Source organism: Manacus candei, unplaced genomic scaffold (assembly GCF_025592945.1).
Source record: "Manacus candei isolate 608988 ecotype Guabito, Panama unplaced genomic scaffold, ASM2559294v1 h1tg000023l, whole genome shotgun sequence".
In the NCBI taxonomy this organism is placed as follows: Eukaryota; Metazoa; Chordata; class Aves; order Passeriformes; family Pipridae; genus Manacus; species Manacus candei.
In genome coordinates, this window is record NW_026138071.1 from 20,894,155 (window position 1) to 20,920,083 (window position 25,929).

Genomic DNA, 25,929 nt, shown 5'->3' on the forward strand with positions numbered 1-25,929 from the left:
TATTTCGAACAAGGGAAAAAGTGCATCTCAAAATAACCCTTAAAATGGGCTGCATGCTGCACTATATCATTACTGAGAAGCAGAGTGAGTATGCTGAATGGAGAAACCATTTGAACTTGTGTATTTTCTTGATCTTATCATGCAAGCCCCCAGTAATTTTGAAGTTCATTGAACAAAAGGACATCTAAACTTCTGTTACCTGAATATGCACTTATTTACTTGGTAGCTACGTGAAGATATGTCTTTCAGAGTCATTGGTCAATCTTGAAGGCTTTTACCAGCTGTTGCTGTTTAAATTTCTTTCCTTTGAAAAGTAACTCAGGACCCTGACTATTGTACAGAATTTACACACCTGCTAGAAGGGCTAATTTAACATAAATGTTTTTGTTTGCATTAACAGTACAGACTTCCAGTAATAGTGAGCTGTTAGTTTCCCTGATGAGAATGTTGTATGACAGTTCAGATGATACTTCCTAAAAATGGCTTATTGGGTTAGATATACATAAGCATACCTATTGTTGAATATTAATACCTCACACCATTTTTGTGGTTTTGGTGTTGAGCTTAAGCACTGTGCAGTAGACAATACTGGTTTCTCCTGTTGCTGGTTGTGTCTGTTGTTACAGAAATGCTGTTTGGGGAAGTGGAAAGAGAGTCATGGCATTCCCCCTCCCATTTTTTAAGCTGCAATAAATTAACTCCTTACTTGGATCATTCTGTGTTTTTGCTTTACATGGGAGATATGGCTCAGTGGGAGATATGTTTCTGGATGTTCTCATGCTGATGGTGCATCACACCAGGCATTTCAGTCCATCATATTACTGGATAAGCAGCTAACATTCTATTGTGTTCCTTTGAACCAGGAAAGATAGAAGGCCTGACTGAGTGGTCAGAAACACTGTGTTACACCAGATAAGGTAGCCTTTGTCTGCAAAATTCTGAGCATGTATGCTGAGATGAAGATTTTTACTTGGCACAGAAAAAATTGAAATTGCTGTTCAGATCGTAATGAAACAGGAAAAGGTTATATAGGGAAACCATGGAAGTGCTAGGGAACACTGTTACCATTCCTTTTGTTATAGCTGAATTGTGCACAAATCGTATTTTCTATAAAGTGAAGTCATGATTAGTAATGTAAATTATATGAAGCCCAAGATGTAGCTTGGAAAAGGGGTGTAAAAAGACAAAGAGGGATAGAATGAGGAAGGCCTTTTTTGTTCATGGGTAATGTTTTTAACAAGAAAACAGTGTATGCTAAAATAAGCCCAAAAGAATAAACTGGAATACATGGAATTCCTCTGGCCTTACGTGGACAGTATCACAGTGGGATGCACTCCTTGCTACTTCCAGGGTGTCTGTCTGTAGATGAGGGGACACTGATCCAGCTGGAATTAACCCATTGCTTTTGATGCCCTCATAATTTTACTGCCACCTGTCACTGCTTATGCATCCATATAAAATCATTGGCAGAATAATGTCATGCTGGGTGGGAAAGGGATAGTTTTGAGCACTCTGGCAAGACACATCTTGCCCTGGGAAGGAGAAGTGCATGATGAAGCCAGTAAGGAAAGGGAATGGGCTGGTTGGTGGGTGGCAGCACTTGCTGGCACGGTGTGTTCCCTCACAAGAGCGCTGAGGCCCGTGGGGATGTCAGGCATCAACGTCACTGCGGTTTCTTCATCACTCTGACTGCTTGTTACGTGTGAAGTATTTGACTTTTTCAGTGGGAGAAATCTGCACATTTTCTAATTGCTGTGAAATTCCAATGTGCTTGCTGATCGTAGTGGGAAGTATTTGAAAGCTAATAATATTAAATAGCTTAAAGCAATATAAAAAGGAATGATTACACGTTCGGTTAATGCAAAGCGGCTTCCCTGCGGCTTCCACAGCTCAAGAATCATTTATCCATCTGGTAATTTCAAACCACTGTTCAGCTGCTCAGGGCTGCCTTACATACTCCATCTATGCACATAGGTGTGTGAATTTTTATTCAGCTTATTTTATTTAATCATTCTATGGATCAGATGGCTCTGTTCTATCACTGGTATTAATCCCCAGTGCTGTGTTTGGCTGAAACTTTTTCTGTGTCACCTCTTCTGCCTGGGAATGAGTGCAGTGCCTGCCTGGGGAACCATTTGTCTTTAAAGATAGCTCCATTGATGTCTCCATGATAGATTATTCAGCTGGATGCACATCTCCTCTGTCTTGAAAGACAAATTCTTCTGCTAGTTGAAAGAGATAGACATTAATACATGAGGAACTTTTTATTCTGAAGTAGTGCTTTACCTAGCAAGGGATTTCAGTAGAAACCAAACCTAAAAATCCGTGAAGCATAAGCTTTTAGACCATGTTTATATTTAGATATCTGATGCACTTTTCTCTTTAAGAGGAGCTTTTGTTCACAGATCTGAAGGCTTTTGTTAGTCTCTCTTTGATCTCTTTGCTTTTTTTTGTTGCACACTAAATTATCTATTTGTGGAAAGTGACAAAAGTTCCATATTCTGTCACTGGCCGGCTCAGTGCTTTGGTATGTATTGAAAATCCATACTGTTTTTCTTATTTTACAAAAGGGAAACTTGTAAAAAAGTGCAGTTTTTTTCTGATTAACAGTGTCTGCATGTGTATTAGCCTGTACGTGTCCTGTTTGGAAGATTTGAGCTACTGGTGTATTATCACTGTGTGGCATAAATAATAGATATTTTGCTATAAACAAATGCTGTAGCTGAGCCTGTCTGTGGTAATAGGCAGTAGTTTGTCAGATCCTTCCCTGGCATGCTACCTAAAACTGCCTTATCATCCTCAAGCATGTACAAAGCAGATGAAAACTTTTTTTTTTCTTCTCTTCAGATGGGAGTAGAAGGCACGGATGAAGGTGCTTCTGGAGCCCAGCACTCTAGGAAGTTAGTCAGCTTTACCCTATCAGGTAAGAAACAACACTACTCTGTGTTTGACAAATTATTGTTAAAAAAGAAAGTAAATTGCTGTTCTAAATAACATCAAAGACGGAACTCTTTTCTTCATTAGCCTCTGTAGGAGCACACTCTAGTGGCTTGAAAGGTGTCATTTCTTTAGAACTTCTGTTTGTTGAAAACCAGCCAGAATCACGAATCTCCAGGAGTGAAAAAATGGATTTGATGGATCCCAGCATGAAAAACTTGGAGAAATTTCCAGTTTGCACATGGGACAGTTCCTCTCAGATTAAGAGTGGAAAACATAACCTCTAACTAAAATGCAAACTGGTTCCATCACTTTAAAAAAAACAATAGCTGCAAATGATGGTTTAGAAAAAAAAAAAAAATCTTTACTTGTAACAGAGCTAAGCTGTCACTACAGAGAAATAGGTGTAGGGGTGCAGTCTACCAGCTTCACTTGTTTTGATTAACACTTTATTCCAGGGAAGTCTTGTGTGAGACTAAGGCATGTTCAGCTTGATCATAGACAGATGAAATTTGCTTCTGAATCTTGAAGAGCTGACAATGAAAACATTTAGAGATAGTAGAGGTAGAGCAGAAAAACCCACTGCATTTTGAAATGGCCTTTCAGCAGTTAGCTGAGATAGAGCTGATAAGTCGTACAGACTCACTTGGAATATTTTACAAATAATTGTTTTTTGAATTCTGAAAAACTTGTTTTTTTAATAGATGGTTATGACTCATTGTGAGGAGTCATACAAAATTATTTTGAAAGGTGTATTGACTGATCGATCTGTGACATGTTTCCTGTAAGGCTTTTGGTTCTTCATTTGCAAATTACTCTTTATTTCATCATGTTTCTAACGTGTGGCTTAATTCTGGATATTAGGTAGTATTCCTTTTTTTACCGAATCCACAGGCATGACAATTTTAGTGCAGTGAATTTTGCCTACATGTATAAATTGTATGTGCCAGTTGTGTTAGTCATGAAGACTGCATGCCATAGTACCTAATGGAGAAAAACACAAAAGTCTTGTGCTTTAGCAAACCTACAGAGAAATATTTTACAGTTAAGCTTAAAATCTACTATTATAGAAAAAACCCACTCTTCCTTTTTCTTATTGTTGAAGCCTGCACTATCATTGAAGTCCTTAGTCATGAGAATATGCTTCTGAGGAAATTACTGTTTATTATTGCAAGTTGCAAGGGCTGCAGTTCTGAGGTTTCCATAGGAAGAAAGCAGCTTTTTCAGAAAACTTTGCCTCCTTTTATTTGAGATAGGTGATCTTCTTATGGGTTGGGAGAAAGTGGGCATCATATTCCAGTGCAGACTTGATATTTACATTGATTTTACATTTATCAAAGACTGAACTTTGAGAAAGTTTGAGTTCACTACATTACCTCCCATACAGTTTTTTATCTCTTCTCCTTACCCAGAAACAAAACAAGTATTGTGTGATTTATTTTGGGGGAGTTCTGTCTTTCTTTTCATTCTTTGAGTGGAAATACCTTACATGCCTTACTGAGGAAAGTATTTGTAGGTGAGCTACAAGTTTATGCTTTTCATTTTACAAATAACTGTGGGCTAAAATGTAAATGAGGATATTGATACCTTTGTTCCTTATATTCTTTTGGGAAAACACTTGATTTCCTGCTGTACAGTGGATTCAGTTAGTGTATGAGTAATTTTAAGTTGCTTTATTTAGTAATTTATAGTGAATTGATTTCCTGGGTAATATTTTAGGAATACGCAACTTTGTGAACTGGCATTAATTTACTCAATTCCTTCCTTCTTGTTTTGCTTTGTAGATATTAGAGCAGCTGGACTTAAAAAAGGCATGTTCTTCAACCCTGATCCTTATCTAAAGATGTCCATTCAGCCAGGCAAGAAAAGTACATTTCCTACTTTTGCTCATCATGGCCAGGAGAGAAGGTCGACTATCATCAGTAACACGACTAATCCTGTTTGGCACAGAGAGGTAATGCATCCCTTTTGAGAGCTGTCTGCCAGCTGATGGAGTGTATCAGGCTTGCATTTTCTCTTCATGCATTAGTCCTTACCCTCTGAAAGTTGTGAGCTTATTTTGTAGCTAGTTATTTAAACTGACACAGTAATTGTAGTAATTTTAGGAACCCTGTTGGTGGAGAGGTATCATCTGTGTATTAAAGCTGTGTATTTAAGCTGCACTGCTGTGAGGTTTTCATTCCCTTCTCTGCTAAAAAAGGGCTGAACTTGCTTAGCTGCCCTGTAGATTTCTTGAAAATGCAAAAATAAATTAATTAAAATGGATTATATGTTGTGAGAAGACCCTTTAAGGAAAGTTACGGTATATGAGCATTTATGTTCAGTGATTGCAACAACTGTTCATTTGGAAATGATATTTTCATTATGCATAGCAGGTGGCAGGCTTTCAGTTCTGTCAGGCAGAGGGGATGCTCTTTGGTGTAGCCCCTGCTTGCACTGCTGTAGGACAGAAAACCCAGGGAAGCATTACAGCACCACTCAGCAAGGAGGGGGGGAAAAGGCAGTCTGGCAGAAGCCACTTTTCTATATGTGTCTGTTTTGGGTGAAGTGTTCAGATCTCAGAGAAAGAACTCAGTCCAACAATTGTCACTGAGTGCAGAAGAGCCAGGCTGTGCTTTTGAGGATAAATGTTTATGTGGGAAACAAGGTGAAAGTACTGACACAACACTTTCAGGACTGGCAGGCAGCCTTCTTCATCTGTGACTGTTTTCTAATGATGCCTGTACTGTGATGAATGTTAATGTGTTCTTTAGGAAGATGAAAATTGAGCAGGCTTTGGAAAATGTTCCCACAAATCACGATCAAACCAAACAAGCAGTAAAGTAGAACAGAGCAGGGCCAGCATTAGCACTCCTCTGGGGTGCTTGGTTGTGGGACAGACTGTAGATGTGCCAAAGTCTTAAAATCTTAAAAAAAAAGAAAAATCAGAGTTCTGATCTCTAAATTGATACTTCATCCTTCTCTCTGTCCATCCATCTATACAGTAGTTAGAAAGAAAATTTACTCTTATTTTATCCCCTTTTTTCTCCCCCAGTTCTCCTTGGTTTTGAAGCTTATTAGAAAAGTGATAATATTCAGTGGTGCACACACTGTATCAGCTTGCTTTAGCTGCTGTATCTTCCCTGTAGCAATGCTCTGACAACAGCAGATATGATCCCATTACATATGCTGTCCTAGTGGTGCAGAATTGATCCTGTTTTCCATCTAATACTTTCTGCAAAATAATTTGCAATATTATAGCAAACTGAGAATGACAATTTTTTAAGTTCTGTTTATCACAGGAATCCAGCTCTGATAGTTGTGCCAGCATGAGGAAGTGTTTTTATTCCTGACCCAGTTTAATTGCTTTTTTTGAATATTTTTATCTGATGTCTGCAGCTGAACTGAAGAGTTCCTCCTTTTGTTTCTTATTCAATACATTTTTGGCTACCTTTTCCCCTTGTAGGGAAAGGTAGGAGAATGAAGAGAGTAACTGTGATATTACCAGACATCAAGAAGTCTTCTGTAAATTAGAACCATGTTGTTTAAAGGCTGCAAGTGCAGGAAAAGTTTCTGTGGGAATTTACTGAGAACACTTTTGAATGCTGGGGGAAAACTCCATAGAAAATTCTTCTCCTTTAGTTACACTGCATCTGAATATATATCTGTATATATTCTGTATATCCACACTGCCCTTTTAACTTCCTCTCAGTGCATGCAAAATTTAATGCAAAGAATGGTGTTGGAAGGGAAGTTCTTCCAAGCAGAGCTTGGAGTGAGACACTTACTTTCTTCTTCCTTCATTGGCCTGGCTACTCTTCCATAACCTGACAGAGTACAGCAAAGTTTCCTTCTGTTTTTGCTTCCTACTATGCAAATGAAAGAAAGCAGTAGGATACATGGCTTTCTCCTTTCTGACCTAGACCCTGAAAGTGCTTTTACCTGGTGCAGTTTCTTACTGGACAGTTCTTTTCAAGAAACAGGTAAAAGGTTATGGGTAACAGTAAAAAGGTTATGGGTAACAGTAAAAAGCTGGTGACATATGAAAAAATACAGTGCTTAATAAGTGATGTTGACATTACTTTGCAATAGGGAAAGGGCTGTCATCAGTCATTACTTTTGGAGTTCACTGCACGTAGCTAGCACTTTGGTACATACTTTCTGAATAAAGGTGTATTGATACGATATCAAATATGTTGTTTCCTTCCAGAAATATTCTTTTGTTGCACTTCTAACGGATGTCCTGGAAATTGAGGTTAAAGACAAATTTGCCAAGAGCCGTCCGATCATCAAGCGCTTTCTTGGGAAGTTAACCATACCAGTCCAGAGACTATTGGAGAGACATGCAATTGGGTAAAGTAATAGATTCTTAATGCTAACTTGTTTTGATCAGGAAGACTCAGCATCCGGGATACTGGCACAGAGTAACCTTTCTGGCTTACTGGCACAGACCATCAAATTTTAACTACATTTGTAGTAAGAAATTTAGTAGTAAATTAATAACTTTATTGCCTGACTGGAAAATGTTAATATTTCTAACCTCGTCCTGAATGCATATACACATATTTCTGTTTGTGTGTCTATATTTCTTTACATAAAAAATGTTATTCTCACAAAAAGTGTTACCCTTGGGCTAAGTAGTCCAGAAGCAAGGCATTATCACACACATGATTGTGTGCAAATTTTTTAGAAGGAGCGGGTTTTATTGACTGACTTCTTTTGCAGTTCAAATATTTTTAATGATTGGTTCAATAATCAGAGATTTACTATCCTTTCAGCTAATTGGCCAGCACTGCAGGCTGTGACCCCTTATTTTCGAGAGTGCTCTTGGTACTATGCAATTAAAATTGCCTTTTGCTATGAATAGCACATTGATGGGACTCAAAATTCACCTGTTGTGCTACTGAAAAAAAATTCTGTTCATGTTTTGATAGCTAACTGTTCTGGTACAAAGATGCAAGTCACTTAGAAACTTTTAAGATGGTTTATGCCTTATGATGGTTACTGGAGGGAACTGTAGCATTCCCAGGTGGGTGATCCAATGAGGCCTTCATACCTCCATATGCACTGAGAAGAGCTTGAGACTTGGTAATTAGGCACTGTGGTGCATTGCAGGTGTGAAACCAGGTCTGCAGGAGATGTGTGCAGAAGTGTCATTTACATTCAGGACAGCAGTAAGTGTAGAGGGTATTGTTTTGTTAACATCTATTTGCATATATTTGCTCTGTTTGACAAATTAGAAGAGTTCCTTGAAAGACAATGGGAGGAACTGAATTATTCGAGTGCATTTTCTATAGGCCCTGACTCCAAGTCTGCTAAAGTTAATGTGTCTCCCTTAATTAAAAAAGCTGCTGGATGAGGCCAATGAGGAACGATGGTGAAATAAAATGTATATATTCTTCCCTGAAAGCTTAAGAGCATGGCAGTATCATCACACTTTTGCACAAAAATCAGGATATAATCAGCTGGCCTCCTTTTTCACAGATATTCCCATCAAAGTAACAAGTTGCATAAATGGAGAAAATCAAATTCAATTTGAAAACAGTTTTCAGCTTTAAGTTTCCAAAGTAGTGTTTACACTGGTAAGTAAAGTAAGAATAAAATTGTAAGAGTAGCTTAAAATTTTCATAGTGCATTCTGATATAGATTTTATTAAAAAACATTTTTAAAAAAACCTGCCCATTTTTTTCTGTAGCGGTATCCAAGAGCAGTGCAGGTGTATATACAATCTAACTTTTCTAAGAAATGCTTCACCTTTGAGTTTCAACAAATTGTATTTAGTTGAGCAAGCAGCTTTTTCTAATAAATTTGCACACTGCTATACACTCAAAAATAGCACTGTGATACAGGCTGGTTTCAAAACCTAGCACAGGGTGTTTATTCCTGTGCTAAACACCAAATGTTTTAGCAACATTTTGCTAAACACCAAAATGTTTCTCTGCTCTGGGATTCCTAGGGCTGTGATTTCTGAAAATTACCCATTTGCTGTGTTCATCAGTTCTTGTCTGTGTTTTTTCAAACCGTTGTTCTGGAAGACATTTCCTGTTTTCTTCTCCATACTTCTGTTCTGTATATGTGATATATCAAATCTTTTTAGGAAAGGAAAGGCAGTATAATAAATATAGGTAAGTATTTGCTTGGTTTACCATACTGCTGTTAGAACTGACATTAAAATGGTTTTGCCTTTTCTTCAGTAATATATTTGTCCATTTACAATTTCTGTGTAAAGATAGACAGTATTTCACAGAAGGTTTTGCAAAGTAAAGTAGTGGTTAATATAGACATGAAGTAGAAATGTACCAAATGTACAACCAACTGCTAATTCTCTTGCACTTTGTTTTTGGTTAAGCAAGCATAACACCATCATTCTGGTTATATGAATGAAAATGTGAAATGCAGAACCAGCCACTTTTAGACAGACTGAACTGAAATTCTGCCCCACTTTTATCTGTCATCATAGCTCACAAGTGTGTGTAATGAAGTGGCCAGTGGCTTTTTATTTCCTGGAAGACACGATAAATGACCATGAGAATCACCTAGAATTGATTCAGCTGAATACAGAGAAGGCATCATTCATGCCATGGCTTCTTCTAATCTGGAGTGGCCTAGAGTAGTATAAAAGCTGTGGAAACCTCAAATGTCTAGATGAAGAATTGTAGATGAGTTCACATGCATCACACCATCACATTCATCACATACAGAGTGATGAATCTGTGACAGGTCCTGGAGAAACTACTGTAATAGTTTAGTGTTCTGAGGGCTGTAGAGCAGCATGGGGAGAGGAGGCTGCTTTGCCTTATTGTGTCCACTCAGGGCTTCTTTTGCTCAAAGTTTAAGCCAACAGCTGCAACTTATTTCAATAATAGCTGCATTTGTTTTAGTCTGTTACTCATTTTGCACTAGGAGTGCTCCCAGTAAAGGAGAGGTGGTTTATACCAGTATAAAATTATACGCATAAATAACAGTAATTTCCTGGGGAGGTCTTCAGTAGCTCCCTCTTCTCCCTTCAGCTTCCCCAGATGTGCTGAGGGGGGCTGAGGCTGTGAATTCTGGCTGTGCCTAAATAAGAATGTATAGCCTAGGATCTGATCCTAAGTCTCAAGCTGATACAAATGTCTAATCAAATCTGAGTCCCACTGAATTCAATAACTCTTAAGAATGTATCTGAAGTTAAATCTAAGCATTAATAGCTTTTCAAAATCAGAATGCAGAAGTGCTTTATTGAGTGAGAACTAAAATATGAAGAGACTATCTGTGACTTTTGTATATAGTAAAAACCACAAGGGGGCAGAAAGGTTTTGTTAGTTATAAAACATTTTGGTTTGGGGGAAGGAGGAGGTTAGGGGGGATCCTTTGCTGTTTTGTTTCTTTAGAACTTAAGATATTTAGGGACATGTAAGAAATGGTGGGGCACAATGTGTATTTGGAATTGATAAAAAATAGTTTGTTAGGCTGTTTTATCTGTTAACAAAAGATATTTTACACCATTGTTAGTGTTCCATACAAACCAGAGTATGTGGCTGATTTTAAGACTGTAATAGAAATCACCTCCTATCACACTGTCACTTAACTGATAAGAGTGTCTGATACAAAATACTGGAAAAATAAAACCGGTTAAAATTTAAAAGTCCCAATATCTTTGGTTTTGCAGAGACCAGGTTCTCAGCTATAATCTTGGCAGAAGGCTCCCAGCTGATCACGTTAGTGGGTATCTCCAATTCAAAGTGGAAATCACATCTTCTGTTCACGAAGGTGAGAATTTGTCAATGATCTGGATCTCCAGATAGTTGAATGGAGAGAGTTTGTATGTATTTCTGTGTCTAGGCTTTTCTGGTTTTGCAGAGATAATATACTTTTTCGATTGTGTACAGTGCCTCTATTATAGATTTTTTTCTATTGGGATTCAGTGTTTAGATATGTCAGGCACTGCTTTGGAGATGGTAATACCAAAACACCCAACACTTGGCATATTGTTTTTGATTTGTTAGATTGATTCTAAATGAATCTGCTTATGATTCTCATTTTATGGGATGGGTTGGGTAATCAAAGTCACTGTTTCTCTTCAGTCTTTAACAGCCTGGGCTGAGATAAGCAGTTGCAAGTAAGGTTCTACCTGTGCTCTGTTCCTCTTCTAGTGTACATGCAGGTCACTTTGCCCTGTTCCTCTTTCACAGGACTCTGTCCTGCTTAGAGCCAAGAATATCTGTTAGGTTATGAGAATAAATGCTTTCATTTGGCAATTACTTTATTTCCCTTTTGTCCTGTTCTGAAGTGAACTAGCAAAATAATAGTTGTAATAATTAGCTGTAAGCACACTTACAGCTGGGTTGTTCATCTCTATGCACATCTGATTTCCATGTGGGCTGTCACCATCTCGTCTCTAAAGTGAGGTGGCTTATGTTTGTTTCCTTTTGGTATGTATTACCATATTATTATGACTATTATTTTGTTATTACCATAGCATACCTAATATGCATTATGCAAGTAGATTCCCATTCTTTACAGTGGAAAGTCCTGTAAACTAAATCAAAATAAATGCTGTGTATAAAATTTGGTATCTGTACACAATTTGAGACTCCTCATGTGATCTCAGATGCTGGTTTGCATGCTGCTAAGGGTGTGATGACAACTGGTGTCAGTGACTAGCTTTATGTAAATCCTACTTTTGGAAATGAGAAATACATTGTGAAAAATTGATTCCATATTTATGACACTGGCTTTATTGACAGTTTGGCAAGATGCTTGTCAGTGCTTTGTCTTAGAAAGCAAAATGGGAGTCCTTTAAAGTCATACTTCACACTTTCTGTGTCCTACAAAATAGTGCAGACTTACACAGAGAAAATTGCTGTTCCAATGTTGTAGATGCCTCTGATATTTTCATTGAATTTTCTTCCCTTAGTTGTCTAATTGAAATAAGCAAACATCTTGAAAGATGTGCATTTTTAAATGATTTCAGGGATGCAGACAAAGGAGAATGAACTGTATGTTGCTGCGTTGTGTTTCACATTCAGTCTTTATTGTCTCTGCAGATGCTTCACCAGAAACAGTTGGCACTTTGCTAGGAACAAACTCTGTAAATGGAGACTTGGGGAGCCCCTCTGATGATGAGGACATGCCAGCAGGACATGATACTTCCACAGTGTGTTCCAATGGTCCAGTGTTTGAGGAATCTTCTGGAGATGCAATCCTAAGGCACTCTTTAAGGACTAGTAGGACTCTGGAAAACGACCAGGACGAGCTGACCTCTGGTGCTTCAAGATCATCACCTACCAGAGGTCGCCAGGACTCACTAAATGATTATCTGGATGCAATAGAACACAATAACCATCCCAGACCAGGGACATCTGCCTGTGGTGACCGACCACGTGGAGCCTCCCCAAAACTGAGGAGTAGTTTCCCTACTGACACTAGACTTAATGCTATGCTTCACATTGACTCAGATGAAGAGGAGCATGAGCTACATCAAGACCTGGGTTTTCCGTCTTCCTTGGAAGACGATGGTGGTTTAGTAATGCTTAATGGTGCTACAAGAAATGTTGAAAGAAATGGTGTGAGTTCCTCATCAGATCAGGTAGTGCAAGGGCCTGCAGAGAATGAAAGCATTTCAGCCTCTGATGCTCCTTTGCCATCAGCTGATGACCAGCAAGAGACTCTCCCAGAGCTTCTGCCGTCACAGTCTGCAGGACCTGAAAGCCTTCCAGATTCCCAAACCGAAGCACCAGCAGAGCAGGCTGGCAGCGAGTCGTGTGCCGCTCAGGAGGCAGAGCAGCCTCCCAGCACTGCGGACACGGGAGCTGCTGATGCCGCTGGTGGGAGCAGAAGGGGTGTTAGTGAAACGGAGTCCACTGATCAAGGGTCTGAACCTTCCCAGCTGTCATCAGAAACCGAGCAGAGTGACCCTGCTCGCACAGAAAGCTTCAGCGAGGCCAGCACCCGGCCGGAAGGGGAGAGTGACGTGGAAGGGGCAGACAGCTCCTGCAACGAGAGCGCGACTGTGCGGCGTTCCTCGGTTGAAATGCGGTGTTCTTCCTGTGAGAGTGCCAGGTTCCCTGAGACTCCAGCCTTTTCTTCTCAGGAGGAGGAAGAGGGAGCTTGTGCCACTGATGCAGCTAGAGCTGAGCCAGGTGCTGAAACACAGGACTCTGCAAGTGCTTCTGGTTCTCTGCCTGCGGTACAGTTACCTCAGGAGGAAGTACAGGAGGCTGAGGCAGGTGAACTGCAAGACCAAGAGGAAGCAGAAGAAATCTGGCAAAGAAGAAGAAGCCTGCAAGCAGCAGCTGCCCACAACCAGTCTCAGGAGGAAGAACCTGAAGGAGCCACAGCAGCTTGTGAGGGTGCCACAGCACAGCTTGAAGGAGCTACTGGAGGTAACGACTTCAGGAGGCACTTTCTGAAGTGATCTTTATGCAGACAGTAAAAAAAATACTGCAGAAATTAATGTCTGAGAATAAAGATCATTAATTTCTCATTTTTATTATATTTCAAGATTTTTCCTTTGAATTTATTCCCTTCTTCAAGAGACTCTTGAGGTTTTTTGATGTAACAAAAATTCAAACCTGAAATATCCAAAACATGTTTATTTTGAAATTAGATATATTTTAATTCTTAAGAGAGTAGTGAGCAGGATGAAGAGGAGGGAAGAAATCCAGAATATTATGCTCCTCACTAATACAAATGGTAATGAGGAGGGACAAAACTCCCAAAATGTGAAATGCAAATTAGAATTTATATTTGGCTCTTAGCTTTTGAATGTTTATATATTAGCATTAAAACATGAGGGTAATCAAAAGAAAGTGGAAAAGAACAAGGATTGCTTTTTGGTCATGCTTCAGGCTGTTTATCTTCCCTTTCCAATTCCTTTTCTGTGTAGACACATCCTAGCACACTGGAACCTTGAGAGGAGAGGAATGTGTTACCCAAGTTAACGTTGTAAAACTCTTACTGATTTTAAAATTATTTTAACAATTGAAATTTTTCTGTCTCACTAAAATCACTGAAAGTAGAAATGTGTCCCTAGTGGATTGTTTCCAAGCACATTTAACAATTACCTGTTCAGTTTCTTCAGGGTTTGAAGTGTATTTAATCAAGTGGGTTTCTGAATGCCTCTTTTTCATAACATATCAAGAGTTTTGGGATCTGTTAATTCCTTCTCTTCATAGACAGCTCATTGATTTGGTGATAAAATTTTTGGTATTTATTTCAAATACTGTCAATACTTTACAGCATTTTCTAGATATTTGGGATGCTCTTTATCAGTTGTCAGATTGCATCATGTTTTGCAGATCAGTGCGGCTGCAGCAAGGGAGGTCAATGGACAGTTTCACCTCCCACTCGTAAGGAGTGTTTCTGAGTGGGCCAAGTGAAGCTTTGTCCTGGGATGTGGCTCGGGCACATGCTGTTTCTGTGCCCTGGTTTCTGCTGCTCACGGGTAGATGTGGCATATCCCAGGGATGACACGTTCAGGACCAGAACTGAAGCACATCCAAGAGAAATCACTTTCCTAGAACTGTCAGCATAACTTATTCTGACCCCACAAATAGATGACTTTTAGATATACTCTAAAATATCATAGTCCTGCAGAAGCTTTAACGTGTCTTGCTCAGTTTAGAGGCAACTCTGAGGCTTCCCCACATTGACTGAAAAATAATTTGTGGGTTTTCTGATTCCAGGTTCTCCCGCCAATGGCCATCAGCCCTTGAGGTCTCTGCCTTCGGTACGTCAGGATGTTAGCCGGTACCAGAGAGTGGATGAGGCTCTACCACCAAGTGAGGTTCTTCATACTTTAATTGGGGGATAAGCTGCCTGGATCTCATTACTGAGATCTCCTTGCATTTCTTTTTTAAATGTGACAACTGAGAATGAACAGCTAAGAAGTTCAAAGTGAGGAGTGATGATGATTAAGTCTAATGCTGTTATTTTAAAAGGCATTGTGCTCAGTCTGCAAACTCTCAGGATATGTTATGATAATCCCACCTGGTGTATACAGACTTGCCTGTGGAGAAGTAGGAAGGCACTGTGCTGCCTTTTTGGTATGCAGTGCACAAGGGTAGGGAGGTGAAGTGATACACTTCATGAGGCACAGGAAGGTGTCAAGCACCCTGAAATCTCTGAATACTTGTATGGTAATGATTTACAAAGAAATATATAACATCTTTAATTGCTGCAGATTATGCATTTTTTGAGGCAGTGTGAAGATCTTATATTAAAATAAACCGAGATATTAAGCAACAGTTAGATGAGCCTAAATGAACATAAAAGTTGTAATTTCTCTAATGCATATGAAAAATACAGTGCTCTCAATTATTGGACTGATTCACTTACTTAAACTTTGGGCAGTGGAAATCTATTCAGTATTAGGTATTTAAAGAAAGGACCTCCCAAAAAGGCTACACAGCTAATAGAAAAGCATTGCATCAAAGCAAAAAACGCCAAAGAAAGTTAAATTCAGACCCACTGAAATCTGTGGCAAAGCTCTGTTACTTTAAAGGAGTCATGAATTCAGATATTTAGGAAAAAATGAATAGATCCCTATTTCCCAGTATGGTATGGGACTGTGTTTGCTCTGTAATTGGAGCGAGTAACTGGAAGGAGCTTAATAGCAGAACACAGATATAACTGTGTGTGGAAAGCCAGGATGATGATAAGGTTGTACTCCCTGCTGCTTCTGTTATAATCAGTGCTAACAGATGTGCTGACAGACTAACAAATTAGTCCTGCGTGTTAGTAGTTAATTAACTACCACCTCAGTACACAAATCTTACCTTTTACAAAAGTGTATCTGGGAGCTGTATGTTTCAGTTGAACTTTTTATCACTTTTCATACTGAGAAAGGCAGAGACCATTATAGGAAATAAATAGTCAGCGATTGGTGTAATGAGAAATACACAGTTCCGTGGTTTATACAAAGAAGCAAACTGCACACTACAATAACTACTTGGAAAAACTGTTGGAATATTAATGGAAAAGGTTTGGCTGGGATTTTACAGTCATACATGGGCATGCATGTACCCATTGCCCCTTTACAGTCAAAGCCCAATGCAGTCTCTATGTAAACTATTTGTTTGCTAATATGAATAAAATCTTAAATACTAATTGTTGCCTAGATTGAGTTTTTCTCTCCAAAGCTCTGATTTCAGATATGTCACAGTTTTAATATTTAAATAATGAAAAATTAGAGAAAACATTGAGAATCCGGTTTTGGTTATAAACTGTAATTTCTTTGTAATTTCAGTTGCATTCTATTTGCTTCACCAGAATTTTAAAATAAGAAAGGAAAATAGGTGAATTTCTTCCAGTTGAGTGTAGGTTAAGTCAAAGAACAAGAATTAAAATATTTATCTTGTATTTGTGCCTATAACATGCAATGACATGCTCCAGTTCCTTCATTCCTAGGGAAAAATTAACAAAGCTTGACCATGAAACCTTGAGGAATTACATATTTGCAGTTCCACAAGCTATTTGTAACACATGTGACTAACAGTGATTTGACTAAAAGAAGATATCCTTGTCCATCATAACACTAATGCAGATGCTTTACTTTGGAAACCATTGCCCAAGAGTTTAAACTTGGTATTTAAAACTGAATGCAGGCAAAAATGTTTTTCTTCTGCAAGACTATGTTACAGAAATGGTGACTGTGTCAGAATTGGACATAAACACCACAAAAATCTCAACTTATTATACAGTGGTTTAGGGTTTGACATTTAAGCAGGATAATGAATTCACAAATTTAAACTGTTTGAGGGTTTTTTTTGTTTTGTTTTGGTGTGTTTTTTTCCCCAGTGGATAATTCTGTTCTTCCTGGAATACTTCAATGTTTTGTTTTGTTTACAAACTCTGGTTAAAAATTTCAAGTATCAGCAGATACTGCTTTTTTTTTTTTTTATGGGACTTTTGCACAGGAGCATCTGGTTCAATAATTTTTCTCTTTTTAAAAAAATGAAAACATTTTTCAGAAAAGGTTGAAATGCTTGTTTGCTTTTTTGCGATATAAATGAAATTATTTTTTAAATAGCTTTCAAATGTGTTAAATACCTTTTATACGTAGCTCTGTTCACACTGGAAGTGCTGTGAACACCAATATGCTGTTTTGATTATGCGTCATAAAGATAGCAGAGTAATTTGCACTGTGGCCAGTGAAATCACACAGCTCTTGTGCAGAGGAGACACAATGAGTTTGTCTGAAAACCTGCCTCTCCTCCCTCCTTGTGAGCCAGATCAGCCCCCACAGTGCAGTGCAACCATTTATCTGCCTCCAAAAGTTGAAAAAAGGCATAGCACACATGCAGTAGCAAAGCCTGAGGTTTTAAGGCTGTCAGTATTAAATATAATGTAGTAGAATTTACTTCTTCTCTGTTGTCAAGACATTTTTATACCCTCTTTCTTCACGGAGTGGCAATCATTTAGGATTGGTTGCTTGTCAGTGGTTTTTAAAACGTTGTTACAGTGACTGATGTTTTCACCTAGACTTGCAGTATAGAAAGTCTCATCTAGAAACCTTCTGAGTTCTCAAAGACTGTTTTTCAACTGATGTACTAAATGGTTTGCATGTTTTCTGAAGTTGCTGGTATCCAAGAATCAGGCATGTCTATTTCCATATAGATACTTATTTTTTTATATATATATTTTTTATTATTATTATTACATGGCCCCCAGTTATGATCAGTATCTTGATTTCTTGCTCATTTTATCAGCAGTTATTAGGCAGACAGTGGTCCTGACCCAAAAAGGCTATGGACTCAGGCCTAGGTGTGGTGATACACCTGGTTTCTGCTGTGGCTGGGGAAAGGTCCCAGTGCCTTCCTCTCTGCTCTCCCAGGATGTCACCATGGTGCAGACTTCTAACACTGTCTGCAGCTTCTTTTGCAAAACCAGTGGACAGCATTACAGTTACACAAGAAGTATGAATTTTCTATGATATTTGCATAATTGGCAATTCTGGAACATGCATTTCGTATGTGAAGGAGTTTTATAATTGTCCATCTTTTCTGGCAGGAGGACTGGCATCTGTTTTATTACTGTTACTGTTACCTGGGGGAAAAACAATGGCAGGTGTCAAGCTTTGCAAGGTTTTTGGTACTTACCCATAGGCCTTTTGCACTGGAATAAGCCTCAGAGATTGGATCCTGAGTTACTTCAGTCTGGGAGAATTACTGAGTATCCAGATGTTTTGTTGGGTTTTTTTTTTGTTGTTTGTTGTTTGTTTTTTTGTTTGTTCTTTATTCTTGGACAGTTACTGGTTAGTGGGAAATAAAATAGAGACAGGAATAAGAATTTTTAGATATGGATTCCACAGAACCTTACCTACAGTGGGGAATTTAATTTATGGGATTAATTATGGAAAAGCTGTCTCTCTTAAACATTCAGTAAGAAGGTTCAGTGTCGAAGTCATCCTGTAAAAGAGAAATAGAAACTTGAAACTTGAAACAATAGATTTGGTTACAAAAGCAACAGAGCTAAAATAAAGAACTAAATAAACTCCAAGCCCTCCATAGCTTACAGCATTTTATTGCTCCTTAGACTGGGAGGCTCGAATTGACAGCCACGGACGGATTTTTTACGTGGACCACGTGAACAGGACAACGACATGGCAGCGACCCACAGCCCCCCCAGCCCCCCAGATTCTCCAGAGGTCAAATTCCATACAGCAGATGGAACAGCTGAATCGCCGGTAAGAACCGCCCTTGTGGTTTGTGAATTTTGTGTGCTTGCAGAGCTGCACTCACCACTGCAACACCGAGCACGGAGACGAGGGCACAGTTGCTACCGCAGCTGGTCTTACGTGTTTATTTTTATGTGGCTGTTGCTTTTAGTTTGCAGGTGGGCTTCTAGGACTTTTGTATTCCACCTGTGGTCTTAAGCTGTGTGGCTAAATAAAATACATCTGATAATGCTTTGCAGAAATTCAAAAGGAGACATTAGAAATGGAGAAGTTAGAGGTCTATACATTGACCTATGCGGCAGAAAAGATGGACAGGCTCCCTTGGAGCCAAAATTGGGTCATAGTTACCATATACTATATATAAAGTCCAGTTTTCCAACCCTAGGTACCAGAGCATCCGAAGAACAATGACTAATGAAAGGCCTGAAGAGCATACAAATGCTGTGGATGGAGCTACAGAGGAAGCTGACTTTCACCATTCTAATGCAGGTTAAAAAAACCCTAAATATTTTTTTCCCTTTTCTAAAGAAGGGAACACTCATAAATGACATAAAGCATCTTTCACTTTTTAGTGGAAGTGACATAAGGCAGAACCTAACTTCTACCTCTGAAAGTCTGGGTGAAAATGAAGGCATTTGTTTTCGTTGTTGTCTAGTTTTGAAGGTTATGGCTCAACCTGTTCAATGTGCTGAGGAGATGACTGTGAGATTCAGAGCATCTTTCTGTCAGTACCGGACTGGTTAAAAACCCAGCATTTTTGCAGTGAAAAAGTATAAAATTCTTTGGTCTGGCTTAAAAATATTCTGCAGTTTCAATTAGTAGAATATAGGACTAGAAAGGACTTTAAGCAGTCGTTGACTTCATCTCCGTGCTGTAGATAGGTAGAATGAGCTGTACATGTGCTATACCTGGCAAATGCTGTCTCGTGTTCTTGTAACGTGTTCTCCAGTTGATGGACATTCTTTAACTTTTTTAGACAGTCTACTCATATTGTTTTCCTTATAACATATCCTTAAATCTGTTATTTCTAGTCTTTCCTGACCTGTGTTTTTAGGTCTCAAATTATTTTGTTTACCTACTCAGGATTGTCTTGAGTTGGTCTTCAGCTTCTGGGAAGTATTTCAGAAAATCAAATAAAGCTATGATTCTGCTTACTGAAGAGGCTATGGAAATGTCACATCTTACATAAAATACTTCTTGTACATTCCTGCATAATCATTACTTTTCTTTTTGATAGTTTGACACTAACCACTAGTGTTCAGTCCTTGTTCTGCTAAAATTGGGTCCAGATTCTTGTGTGCAGAACTTTGGCACAGATGCCTGTTTTTCATCTGGTGTTTGTGCAGTTGATTCCCCCTACCTGCACACAAGTCTTTGTCCTTTCCTAATGTGCTGCTATAGTTTTGAATTTTGTCCATCCTGCTGTCCAAGTACTGCAGCATCTTCTAATTGGAGCAAGTTCTGTCCACCCTATGCAGTCATTAGTAGAAATAATAAATAGGACCAGACCCAGACAGATTTTGGTGAAACATCACTAAGTGTACCCTTACAACATTTATCCCTTTCCTTCTGAGAACTCCTTCTGACCTCCAAAAGAGCCACCAATGTCTCGGCGATGGCTTCATGTAGAGTCCTGACTGTTAGAGTGCACTTCTCCAGGCCTGAAGGGATTGAAACCCCTCAGTTTGCACCACCTGCTTTTTATCCATTGTAGCCTAAAAAGAAAGCTGTCTTTCAGTTCCCTTTTTTTTTGTGTTCTTCTGATTGTCTGGCCAGACCTTTTGATTAAAGATAGAAAGAAGGATGGTTTTTAGTGATTTCTAAGCATCGTTACTAGTTTTTCCTTTCACTCAGCAGTTCTCTCCGTAGTCATCTTCCTACTAATACAATTTTAAAGTTTGTTACCCACCCAGTCTCTTGTGTAGCTGTGTGGTGTCATGTGCTTTGGCTTTGTCTCTGGTTGCTCTTGATATTCTCTTATAATACTCTCTCCTAAATTAGTCTGATATGCAACCAGTGTCACCCTTCCTTGAGTTTCAAGTCATTGTTGAACTTGAGATTTAGCCAAGTGCTCCCTTTTATTACTTGTATTCTTTACTTCTGTCGTAGCTTTTTCCTTTTCTATCTTTGTGCACGTGCATGTGCAGCCAGATGGTTTGTTGTGCTGTAAACTCAACAGTTTACAGCAATTCAGTTTACAGTAAATTCAGGCCAAACCAGCAAGTTCGGCTGAATAAGCTTTTCATAAACCAAATTCACAAGCCCCTAAACTGCAGTAATGAGTCACCTGGCGACCCATTCTGGTTTCTAGATTACCCAGACTATGATAGAGGACCTATCTGCAGTGTGTCACAGCATCTTCCAGGTTGTGGGAGTTGACTGGTGTGCAGCCAGGTTTTGTATCAGTACAGAGTTGACATGTAACCACAGTGAGGACTGGAAGACACTCCCAGCCCAAGTATTCAGGCAGAGCTTCAGGAGCCTTTGTGCTGTTCTGCTTTTGCCATTGACATGCCTCATGTGGGACAGCTGGAGGTCTATTGTTGGAGAAGTGTCTCTAAAAATCTTCTTTTTCATTTGTTTAACCTATTACCCTTCCACTTTCTGGCTTCATCTAATGCTTAGAATTAGCATCTTTATTTTCCCTATTCCCTTTTTTCCATGTTTACCCATCCATATTTAGACCTTTACACTGTCTTTGTTATTTTCCTCTTCTTTTGTAATTTCTTCTTACTTTTTCCTCAGTTTACAGTCTCATTCATTGCTTGCTCTGCTTGTGGATTATGATCTTTTCTATTTATGATAGCTGTATTCTACATGATTCATGTTCATTTGAGGGGAAAGTGTGTGAATACTGCAATGTGTAAAAGAAAGAAACTCTGAAATGTAGATGGCAGCACACATTTTAGTGTAAAATCACTGCAGACCCAGTCTGAACCTAAAAATGCATATCAAAATATGCATCCAAATATCCTGTTCATTTTCGAAGGTAATTGGCGGGAACAGTTTTGATGTTGTAGCAAACACCACTCATGATATATTTTCAGTTCCTGGTACTTTATAAAAATCAGTGCACTTCTGCAGTTGCTAGGAGAAGACACAAATGTTTACTGGAAGTTGAAACTTGAAAGGTACTTCCTTGGCAACCTGCTTCTTACTTACATAAGCTGCTTAAATACCGTGTCAGGATTGGGGCTGTGTTAATGGCAGTGATTTATTGTTTGTTTTCTTTTTTTTTTTTTTTAAAGAAGGAATGAAACATTTTTAAGTGTACAATGACTTTTATATCCATTAGTTAGCATTTAAAAGATAAGTTACCTGCATACAGCTGCAGTATAGCAATGCAGGCATGGCTCAGGGACCTTCTTGCATCTTATACACAGGTACATACTTGATAACCCAAATAATTGGATGTGATTTTTTAAAAAAATGATTGTTCACCAAAAGCAGCAAGTAAAAGTTGCTAAACTAAATCTGTAATATTTTCAGAAACTTCAGTGCTATGTTAGAAGAAATTCAGGTACACTTAGGGGGAGAATACTCAGTAAATCTGAAATAGTTGGGTACTTAGTGCTTTTCTTGCCTGTGTGATTCAAATCAATATAGTTGTTTGCAGTGATGCTTTGGTAATAATTACTGGATGTCTTTGTCATTTACTTTGCTGTTAGATTTTCGAAGAGAGAATGTGCTGCCTCACTCTACCTCCAGATCCAGACTTACTTTATTGCTCCAGTCTCCCCCTGTGAAATTCCTCATCAGCCCGGAGTTCTTTACAGTGCTGCATTCTAACCCTGTGAGTATGGTAGCTAAAGCTAAAAAGCTTCCATAAATACATGCTTATAAATACAGTTGCTTTGTGTATAAAGATATTGCTCAATGTTTGATGATAATATATTGTTAGTACACGGAGAGGCCGAATAAATTCACTTGCAATTGTTGGGCTATCAGAGCCATCCTAGCTCTGCATTATAGAAGTTTTTATTTTTCACTCAATTCTTCATCTTTCTCATGATACAAAAGTAATTTGTTTATTGAAGCAATAGCTTCTTACTGTGCTTTGCAGAGGGTGAGACACAATTCTGAGAATGAACTTGCTGCTTATGAGATGGCGTGTTTCCCCCAGATTGCTTGGTTTATATCAAAATATATTAGAGGTCACACTGAACTAAAAAATATCTTAATGTCTATCTTCCTTTTCCTTTTTTTTGCCTGTTCTTCATTGCTTCTTTTTATATACATTTGTTCCCCAATGTTTCTTTGTGTAACAGCATTTAGAGTGTAAACAGAAGTAATGGAATTAATAACTTCTTATCTGCAAGGACACTTGTCAGTAATTTAGTGTTTTTTAAATTACTGGTCAGTATTAGTTTGGTTTTGATCTATATGTATGCCTCTCTGTGTATGAATGATCCTGCTTAGCTTACATAGCTTTTTCTTGAATATATGAAGTAGGACAGAAGTAGAGGAGACCTTTGGCCAGGGAATAGAGGTGTAGAGGTACAGTGTGATTTAGGAGGGCCTGTGTCTTCTGTCCACTGCTGATCTCAGCAGAAAGGCTTGGTTTCTCATTGGCTGGGGTTTTGGGAGAGAAGGGTGTTAACTGTTTATTTTACCTCTTTTATTTAAAGTTTTCCCTATTCCTTAGTGCTCTCCTTATACTCCCCTATTTTAATTTTATTCCATAAATTATACATGCATGCAATGTATGGAGTGCATGCAATGATAGGAGTATTATTGTGAAAAATCAATAGGTGGAGACAATATTTATGTAGATTTGTGATAAGTTTCACAAGCTTATGTATCTCTGTTCTGCTGAAAACCTTACCAGCTTTATTGCTGTATTCTATGGCTATATTTGACTCATTATTCCAGAAATTGGAAAACACTTCTGAGTAAATAATTGCTTTTAAAGCAGTTGTAATGTTACAGGATTCTTCACAGCTCCAGGGACAAGTGTGGTAAATGCGATCTCCAATGTATTTCACACTTCACTGAAGTGAGTAAGTTTTGTAATTTTGGGTGTCTCAAGTGAAATAACAAACTTTAAACACTTACCCCAAAACCTAAGAAAGAGAACCACTGTTTTTCATACCGCTGCGGCTTAGCTGTAGATAATTCGTTAACGTTTCATAGATGATTAGATGGTTAATTTACTGTGAAGGGCTGTCTTTTGTGGTGAGGGAAGTTTTACCTTTTACAAGTATTTCCTGTTGTTGTTTTGCAGAGTGCCTACCGCATGTTTACAAATAACACGTGTTTGAAGCACATGATCACCAAAGTCCGGCGGGACACCCACCATTTCGAGCGCTACCAGCATAATCGTGACTTGGTGGGATTCCTCAACATGTTTGCTAACAAACAGCTGGAGCTACCCAGAGGTTGGGAAATGAAACACGACCATCAGGGCAAGGTAACTGTGTGATGCCAAGTGAGGTCTTGTGTCCATCAGTTTCTGAGGTAAAATGGGTGCCCTTGAGATAAAATGGATGGTCTGGGATAGCTCTGGGAGTGATCACTCTGTTGGTTATGTTGGTTTTATATGTTGGATAAATCTATTGGTTAACTGGAAAGACATGGTATGTAGTAGGTTTTGTTAGTAGGGATTAGGGATCTTAAATAGTTGCCAGTCTCACTGCTTTTTTTTTTAAACAGGTATCAATTCTCAATTTCTAAAAAAATACTTTGAAATCAAAGAACAGTAGTAGAATGTAGTAGAATATAATTTTAATGTAACTTTATGCTACTGCATCCTCAGTATGTAGAATATTATATTTTTTTAAGAGGGTTAAAAATAGACTGTGATTAGCATGTGAGCAAGTGATAAGGCTTATCAGTTCATGTGAGAAGTCCCAATTAGGACTATTGGCATATAAAGCTTCTTGGTTTTTACGTTTATCACTCTTAGTACTCTTAGCTCTGAGGGTCGATATAATTAATGGTCTTGATGCTTGGAAAGATTACAGACAAATTCTTAACTGAAGGGTAGAAGAAGTGCTTGAGGGTTGTTTTCTTTTTTTTAACTTTGGATAGCATTTTGGTTTTTTGTTTGACACACAATTGCAAATGAGCAATTACAGTAAAGTTGTTCTTTGCCTTACTGTTTTCTGATTTAAGTCATTCTTGTGCTGTTCACTTCTTCAGAGGCCAGTTTTCTCCTGAAGAATATAGCAATTTTCACTTTAATAAGCACCATGGAGAGGTTTAGACCTTTGGATTTCTGGTGTGGTATTTGGTAACAGCAGTACTACCACAACATTAATCAAAAAGAGGAAGCACTGAACAAATTCCCACTAGGATTTCTTCACTTTGAATTAGGCTCATCATTGCTCATTTTCATTATGTAGAATTGCCTTTGTCATGAGTACCACTTGTGGCTAGTAGAAAAGCCTATTCAGCACTCGAGAGAGATGATGGTCAATACATGGTGAGACCACTGCTTGGTGAGACCAAACTGAAACTGGACCTGCCTTTATTAAAGTATTAACCTAAAGAGAAGCAAGTAGCAATTAGCCATACCATAATATATAGTTACATTTCCTTTCCCTGACTACTCGTTCCTGCCGAGATGAAGTTTTCCTTTTTTTTTCAAGTGTATCATAGTAAGAGGCTTGGTGCTCTTGCTCACAAGGCACAGTGATGGCTCTGGCTATTGTGCAGTGCAGAGTAGTAGAGTTTTTTTCACTCCTAATGTCAGTGTGGTCCTGGTTGCTTTGTCCTCTTTGCAGGCTGCCTTCCAAGGTCAGCTGGGGACTCCCCACCTCTGAACTCCCTTCAGAGCTGCACAGCAAAGCCCAGTTGCCTGCTCCCCTTTGACTCCTCTACAGGAGATAGCATCCATTTGACATGCAGTTCTGCCTAAAATTAGGTCTGGTGTGACTAGCATGTAGTGTCTGATGGGCATTACAGACTAACCTTCATCAGTCACTGACCACAGGGAGGCAAAAGGCTGCTGGAAAAGGTGGCAGGAGGAGGCATCGTACCGGCTAAATAGGTCCCTGAGCTGCACTCAGTCTGATAACTTCAAAATTCTGCCTTGCTGCATCCATATGCACACACACAGGCATTGCACAAATACACATCCCAGTGCATTTCTGGAATATGTGTAAGCACATATCTGTATTTTAAAGACAGATGCAAGTGTATATACTTTTTGGTTAGACCTCTGTAAGGTGTGCAAATACCTAAGAAGTTATTGGAGGGCGTTTCTGTTTTTTCTTTCTACAGTTAAAGAATCTGTAGTAATTGATTACTGATGTCTTCAATAGGAAGAAAAGCTTTTTTAGCAAGCTTCACAGACTTTAATGTAAGGATAACTAGGGCAACTATCCATGTTTAATGGGCTAAATATAGTT

At 38.7% G+C, this 25,929-nt stretch overlaps 2 protein-coding genes across 4 annotated transcripts in view; both read left to right on the plus strand.

The window, feature by feature from the left end:
- Positions 1-25,929, plus strand: part of GTF3C3 (general transcription factor IIIC subunit 3) — a 170,410-nt gene that overhangs the window by 141,923 nt on the left and 2,558 nt on the right. The gene's annotated exons all lie outside the window — the stretch shown is intronic.
- The window catches only part of HECW2 (HECT, C2 and WW domain containing E3 ubiquitin protein ligase 2), a 160,953-nt gene that overhangs the window by 91,899 nt on the left and 43,125 nt on the right, over positions 1-25,929 (plus strand). For both annotated transcript variants that reach the window (XM_051787997.1, XM_051787998.1), the window contains 10 exons: positions 2,848-2,923; positions 4,722-4,891; positions 7,127-7,269; positions 10,568-10,668; positions 11,946-13,283; positions 14,586-14,681; positions 18,436-18,586; positions 18,963-19,066; positions 22,246-22,370; positions 23,802-23,987. In XM_051787997.1, coding sequence (XP_051643957.1) covers positions 2,848-2,923; positions 4,722-4,891; positions 7,127-7,269; positions 10,568-10,668; positions 11,946-13,283; positions 14,586-14,681; positions 18,436-18,586; positions 18,963-19,066; positions 22,246-22,370; positions 23,802-23,987 — 2,490 coding nt within the window. The remainder of the gene's footprint in view (positions 1-2,847; positions 2,924-4,721; positions 4,892-7,126; positions 7,270-10,567; positions 10,669-11,945; positions 13,284-14,585; positions 14,682-18,435; positions 18,587-18,962; positions 19,067-22,245; positions 22,371-23,801; positions 23,988-25,929) is intronic.